The sequence below is a fragment of the Quercus robur genome, chromosome 4 (assembly GCF_932294415.1).
Source record: "Quercus robur chromosome 4, dhQueRobu3.1, whole genome shotgun sequence".
Taxonomy (NCBI): Eukaryota; Viridiplantae; Streptophyta; class Magnoliopsida; order Fagales; family Fagaceae; genus Quercus; species Quercus robur.
Genome location: NC_065537.1, coordinates 51,631,060 through 51,638,284, shown reverse-complemented (window position 1 = coordinate 51,638,284; position 7,225 = coordinate 51,631,060). Strand labels below are relative to the sequence as shown.

Below are 7,225 nucleotides of genomic sequence, written 5' to 3'. Positions count from 1 at the left end.
TTATTTTAATAATAATTTTGATGTCACATGTAATACCATGTAGACTTAAATAAATTTAAAACAAAAACCGAATCAAACTTAAGTAATTTTAGTATTACATAAAATTTCATAATTTTTGGCACAATAATTTTATATGATAGACTGCGATTTACTATATATCACTTTATGAATCCATAACTTTATTATTTACTATAACATCTGATGGGACATTATTTACTATAACTTTTTATTTTATTATTTTGATACTTTTTTTCTCTCTCCTCTTTCACCCTCATCAAATCCTCTCTTCCCTTGATCCTCCTTAATATCCAAAAAAAGGAAGAGAGAGAAAGGGAAAGTGTTGGTTGGTGAAATGATAAAATAAAAAATAAAAAATGACTGTTTAAAGAAAATAAATTATTTGATTTGGGTGTTTTACAAAATGGTTGCATAATAAAAAATAAAAAAATTGGTTAGTTAAGATAGACGAAAAATTTTAAACGAACTTATGCGAAATATTCTAAAGTTATCAAATCTCTTTTCTCATCCGGAGAAAACCAAAAGCACAATAATTATATGCACTTTTCTTGACAATGAAAGTAAGAAAAAGATAATCTAACTTATTCGGGAAAGTGCATCCCCGTGAGAAACATTAGCAAAACTCAAACCTGTCTACAAAACAAGATATCCCAGAGCTAACAGAAAAGACAGACAGTACAGATTAGAGAATCCAATGTAATAATTCATGCTAAAAGACAAGGTAAAAATGAAAGACAAGTTAACAGTGAGAAAATATATGAACATAACTTGCGTCACAACTCTTACCACATCATTAACATATGCAATTATAAACAGCAGTAAAAAAGTAATCTCATGTGAGAGTGATAGTTCACCAATCATATAGTCACGTGTCATCAAGTTAAGACAAAAATTGTGGCAAAATATGGTCATAGAAGAACTAGCTGAAATCCGACCCCAAAAGAGAAAAGATGGAACATGTGCTTTCAAAGAGTAGGGGTGCAGTGGTGCATGCACGTGACAAAGTGAAGAAACTACCACCTCCAACAATCTTGAACTAATTCTAGACTACTAGTTATACAACTGAAATTACAAAACTGCCAATGCTAGCCACTGTCAAAGGGAAGAAATGAGGGGGGGTAAAACAAATCATTGTTGCAATATATACAGTAAGCCACAAGGAAAAAAAAAACAATCAAGTTCCTAGGTCACAGTTCCAATGGATTCAATTCTCTAATTCTTTGGACATACCCATTTCAACTCCCAATTATCTCAAGTCCTGATGAATGCAAGCTTGGATTCCAAGAAATTGACTAATTTAGGGATTTGATGGGCTTTCTACATGTTTGGTTTCCGAACCCTTGATGATCTGGTTACCTTCAGTTAATGGGGAGACATTCTCCCCAGCTTCTGCTCTATCACCCTCTGGTGAAAATTGACCCTCTTGAGTTGGGCCCCTCTCACGGTTGCCATGGGTTCGTCGTGGAAACCCATTCCCAGCAGCTAGACAGGGATAAGAACGGCCATTGAAGGACTCCACACTGTAATGAGATCGAACAGCTGAACTGAACAAGGGTTGCATTAAGCGTTTTCTCTCAGGTAACTCGCGCAATGAAATTCGACAAACAGGACATGTCGAATGTTGCTGCAGCCATATGTCTATGCAGGTGACATGGAAGGAGTGCCCACAGTAGGGGAGGATACGCAATACATCTTCACCATGGAATTCTGCAAGGCAAACTGTGCATCTGCCACATTTGTAAAATATTTAGTTAGCAGGATTCATTAGCAGGAAATGAGAGGAAAAAAGAAATATAAATAACTGTTCATGGGAAACCAAACTTCAAATCTAATATTACACTCCTACAAGTTGCTTATGAGAACACCACAGCACAAATGTCTTGGTACAAGTTACCAAAGATTTAGGGTGCCACCATCTTATATCATAATAAAAGACTAGGGAAAAAGAAAAGAATAGAACAGAAACAAGAAGAAGAAATAAAGAAAATGCTAAAGAAACGTTATCTGAGGAAGTCATATGCATTATTGAACCCTTTCTTCTTCCATCATTCTTTATGAGCACAAAGTGGATTGTTGATCTTTTCTTCAATTTTTTATAGTGCAACTCAAAAGTGCCAGGCATTATGTCATAACAATAAGAGAAAAACACTGCAGTCTTAGATTCACAAAAACATATACAGAAATGATATTTCAGGGAAAGCAACAAAGAAGAATGAAGGAGAGAAAACCCCTCAACATTGAAGGATACTATTTATGACCTTTTATAAGTACCACCATATCAAATTAACAAAATATATAACAAAAGCAGACTAAATTGATGCCACAATTTAATGCCAAGATTTGTTCTGTGTGCTTAAGACGTAAAAGCACTGTCTAGAGGTTTGCATGTTTTCATCACACATTGAGGCATGGGTAAGAAGGATATACTTAACTCTATCTCCGTTTTGCCTAGTGCAGAACATCAATGCATAAATCAACATTTGTTTAGAACATTGCTTTATACAGAACAGATTAAATTGTCAAATTAGAGAGGATGCGGTTACAATTATCTTGCTTGGTTTTAATTATATATCGGTATGTTTGACTTGATAAAATCACTGTCATAATCTTATGTTTTGTTAAACTTTTGACAGCAAAAACCATGTTGCCATTTCCGGATACTTATTACAATCTGATGGTCCAGATATATGCCAATAGAAACTTCCAGAAATGGGAGGAAAAAAAAAAAGTGATTTACAAAAAGTTCAAATAATAATTGAGAATGGTAAACAACGCTAAAGGACCCAAAATCGAAGGAAATTTTCAATTTTTTTTATTAAGTAAAAATTCAAGGAATTATAATGTGCATGACTTTACAAAGGGATGCCCATGCCCCATTATTAGACCAAATACAGAATTTGACCCTGGCCTGACTGGAGGTTAAAGAAGATAAAGAGGAACTTCACAGAAAGCTATCCTCCTACTTGCCAATCTCCTCTATTACTGCTTAAGCTTCCCCACTAACGGAAATCAAGCTCTTAATTGTGCATGCTTAAACTTCAAGCACCCCATCTCTACGAAATGGCATCTTTGCAACTAGTGTCAGGTTCTGACACATCATGTCCTCAGCAGGTCCAGTTTCATTGAATCAAAACTAGAAGCAGATCACTGATTTTTCCATAAAACATTCAAATACTACCTTATCAAGGGCATGAAGGAAAAAATCCCAAATGACCAGAGAATAATCAAGACCTAATATCCTTCAACTTATTGCTAGCAATGGGGACAAGGGTTCACATTATACTGTAATCATCATCAGTCTTTCTTTTTCTTTTCTTTTTTCTTTTTTATTATTATTATTATTATTATTTTATTTATTTTTTTTTTGGGTTATGCGTTGTAGACAACATTCTATCAGTGAATCCACACAAAAAGCTAGGAGAGGAAGAATTGAAGTGATAAGCTACATGGTTAAAATATTTCCTGTAATGCTCCACCAACATATGATGTGGTTGCTTTTAATGATGCCATACAGGTCCCAATAGTAGTGATTAAAAAAGCCTAATCTGTCTCCATCAATCTCCATATAATACCACTAAAGCTTACATAGAGCATATGACATGTTTCCACAACCTAAACTTCCATCTAGAATTTAACCCACCAAACTAAATATCCTTTTAACAAGACACATATCAGATATCCAGCATAACCCCCAATCCTGAAAAAATAATGTCTCAAATGAAATAACAAAATTTAACTACACAAAATAAGCCTCCTATAGAGGTCCATCTACATGCAGAGAATCCACAAGACAAAACCAACCCTAGGGAATAATAGAACCATCATCAAGGTTTACAAATTTCCCAAATCGTCATAATAAAGAATTACTAATATGAATCATCATCAAGGCTTACAAAAGGTGTCTTATTTGCAAACAAAGGCAATGTCCTTAGTATTTTACAGCATCACCACATTATTCTACAAATAATAGTTAAGAAAATGGCAAAAGGTGATTCTTGCGTAAGAGATAGTCCTCCCAAAACCAGCATATCTTTTCCTCAAACCAAATTCTTTCAAAGATGTCCATCACAAAATTGACAGGTGAGTTGTAAATTTTTGGGAAACCCTATGTACACTTCCTATATACTTAAATATCTTTAATTTATAAAATTTCATATTACTTGATAAAAAAAATTAATTAATTAAAAAAATGAAAGAGAGAACATCAAATGGAGGTCAATCAATGAGAAAGTTAATCTTGTGTTAAATTACCGATTCTCTCAAAAGCTTAAGCTTATGGAAAATGGTAAATGGAATCATTTAACCACATGATTCTAACACGTTGCATTTGCAGTTCAATCTAGGTTTATGCATTGGTCTGCTCATAATCTTGCTGAAAGAAGTGGCAAGATAAATAATATAAAATATGGATGACTACATACAATTTCTCCCACAAAGCCACTCACTGACATTGCGTTTCACTTTACAACAACTTTTCATCCTCTACTGGATTATATTTCTTACTGATTGCAGTCCCTTTTGTGTGGGTTCTTCTCACTTTTATCTCTTTGAAATCACCAACACTGATGGAAGGGTGCATTTTTGGAGCCACCTCACTACCAAAGGATTTCCAAGATCATTCTCTTATATACACCAAATAGCTACAATATTTACTGGCATAAGGAAAGATTGGTGAAAATTTGTTTTAGACTATCGTCCCAAACCAAAATTCACTCAAACTCTCCATGCCTCAGCATAATTGATAAATTACGCTAAAAACAGTAAAAGATAAACGATGCACTATGTAGCACATTTTGTCCACACACAAAGTGATATATGCTTTTACTTTAGGAACAATAGAAAAAGTATAACAAACCCTGCAAATTGTAGACACACAATCATCTAGAATGAAAGAATAATCACCTATATAGAATAGGATTGGAGAAGGACAGATAAAATCCAGTACATTGAAGAATTCAACAATGAAAGAAACAACATACTGAGCATCTTCTGAAGCTGAGAAATATTCATCACTGTACTTCTTTGTCGGAAATTTGGCTACAACTACAGGTTCAAGGCCATGTAAACCTCGCTCCAGCTGTACCATTACAAAAAGAAAAAAAATTGAACAATGTAAGTGCACAGACAGAGCAGAGCATTTTATTAAAGATACCAACACTGCTATAAAAATAAATGAATCATAAAAGACACAAGCTGGACTTATAACATATTGAATTTATATCGTACCCAGAAACTCAACAAAATACTAATCCAAAACATAACAAACGAATATTTCAACTCTTGTGCAGCTTCATGAAGTGGTAAGTTCAGAGTTCAGATTCTCAACCAAATCACAAAATGTAATTACCAAAACTAAACAATACACTCAAGAAGTATCAAAACACCAAGAGATCAAATCAAGCCATATGAGATTGACTGCAAAATCCCATAATAATTTACAGAAAAATAATAATAATGAATTACAACCAAAATTTCCTCATCTGAAACCAAATGATACAACAAACAAGAAATCCATTTATTAGAGGATATCCACAAATGATCAAATCTGCAGCAATTGATTTTTGATAATTCCACAAAACTACTAAAGTAATTAACTTGTGCAACAATGAATTCCACTTAGTTCAACCGGTAAAATCCCAAAATGGGTTCAAATCTTGCGAATGCCAAAAATCAATTAGTGTCTTGCTACGATAATAAAAAGCAATTATCATTAAGCGAAATATATGTTCAACTATAAAATAAATAAAAATATTATCTTGTGCAACCAAACAACTGAACAAGTCAAACAGAAAACTACAATTGAACAAAAGAATCGAATAGAGCAAATGGGGCAAAAGATATAATACTAATAAAATAAAGAAAGAAACTTTAAGTAAAAACATAAAAACAAAAAAATAAAAAGCTGAGCTTACAAGACCAAGATCGGATCTGGAAGCCACAGGAAAGGAGCGCCTTGAAGCATTGAAGTGAATCCGAGCACAGACAAGGCGCGTGCACACAAACACGATGAACATAGTGCTCACTGAGAAGCCTATCACAGTCATCACCAAGTTTAAACCCGTAGATATCATCTTCTCCAACCTTGCAAAGCTTAAATTTTCACACAAAAAAAAAAAAATATATATATATATATATATATGTATGTATGTATGTTACAGAGCTACACCAATTATGTTTATGTCAAGTCTGTTTTGCTAGCCATAGAGTGAAACAGAATTCTAGTCTTACTAAAACTAGAAGAGTGAGGAATAGTAGAGTGACAACAACTATAAGGTTGTCCCATAAAAAACCCAGATCAGGATTTCTATAACTGACAAAAACAAAGTGTCTTAATCGAAGGTAAACAGTTGAAAATCCCGAGGAACTGGGTTTGGTTTGGTTTGCTTAGAAATGTAATATATGGTATTTTTTTTGTACCCCTTGTAGTAAGACTTAAGAGTTGGATTCAACTCTTTTTTATAGATAGCTCTTTGAGTAAAGGGAAGGGTAAAGAGGTGGTGACTGTTTTATTGTTGCAGAGAGTGAGAAGGCTCTGGGGAAGAAGAAAGCCATGGTGGGATTTGGCAGAGCCAGTGTTGACTTTCACTGAGAAAACCCATTTATCAGAGAGAGAGAGAGAAAGAGAGAGAGAGAGATTTGTGGAGTGTTGTAGGATTTAATTTTTATGGGGGGAGATTTCGGATGTCAGATCCAAACGCAATGTAACATGGAAAGGAATCCATTTGTCTCTCTCTTTTGTTTTTGTTTTTCCTCTCTCTCTTTGGCTTTAAAAAAAAAAAAAATTGTAATTAAAAGAGTTTTGGTTTTTTAAATTAAAGTGTCTTATCATCTCATCTTAAAAACAAATATTTTAATATGAAGCTTTCTCTTTTTAAGTTACTAAATTGTATTTTTAACTATTTATTCTCTTCTAGTGAAATCTACAGTTCTGAATGTGAGATGCATTAAGTTTTTGGCATTTTATATAGTAAATTAGAGGTAGAGTCAAAATTAAGTTGAGAATCTAAAAAGGGATGCCTTAAAATAAAAAAAATAAAAAAATTCTCAAAAAAAAGTTGAGTAAAAAAAAGAAAGAAGGATGAAACAATGGTAAAATTTCATAGATAACATATACTAAAACATGATTTTTTTTTTTTTTTTTGATATTATTTAAGATCAGTAATTCATAAGAATTGAGATATTGAAGACAATATAAATCATAGGATAA

At 33.2% G+C, this 7,225-nt stretch overlaps 1 protein-coding gene across 1 annotated transcript; it reads right to left on the bottom strand.

Annotated features, from left to right (window-relative positions):
* Positions 1 to 961: 961 nt before the first annotated feature.
* Positions 962 to 6,780, bottom strand: LOC126722907 (RING-H2 finger protein ATL38-like). The gene is made up of 3 exons (XM_050426062.1): positions 5,931 to 6,780; positions 4,998 to 5,095; positions 962 to 1,745 (listed from the first exon to the last, which is right to left on the bottom strand). Exons 1-3 carry the CDS (start codon positions 6,087 to 6,089, stop codon positions 1,316 to 1,318), a joined length of 687 nt encoding a protein of 228 aa, XP_050282019.1. The 5' UTR covers positions 6,090 to 6,780; the 3' UTR covers positions 962 to 1,315.
* Positions 6,781 to 7,225: the final 445 nt, after the last annotated feature.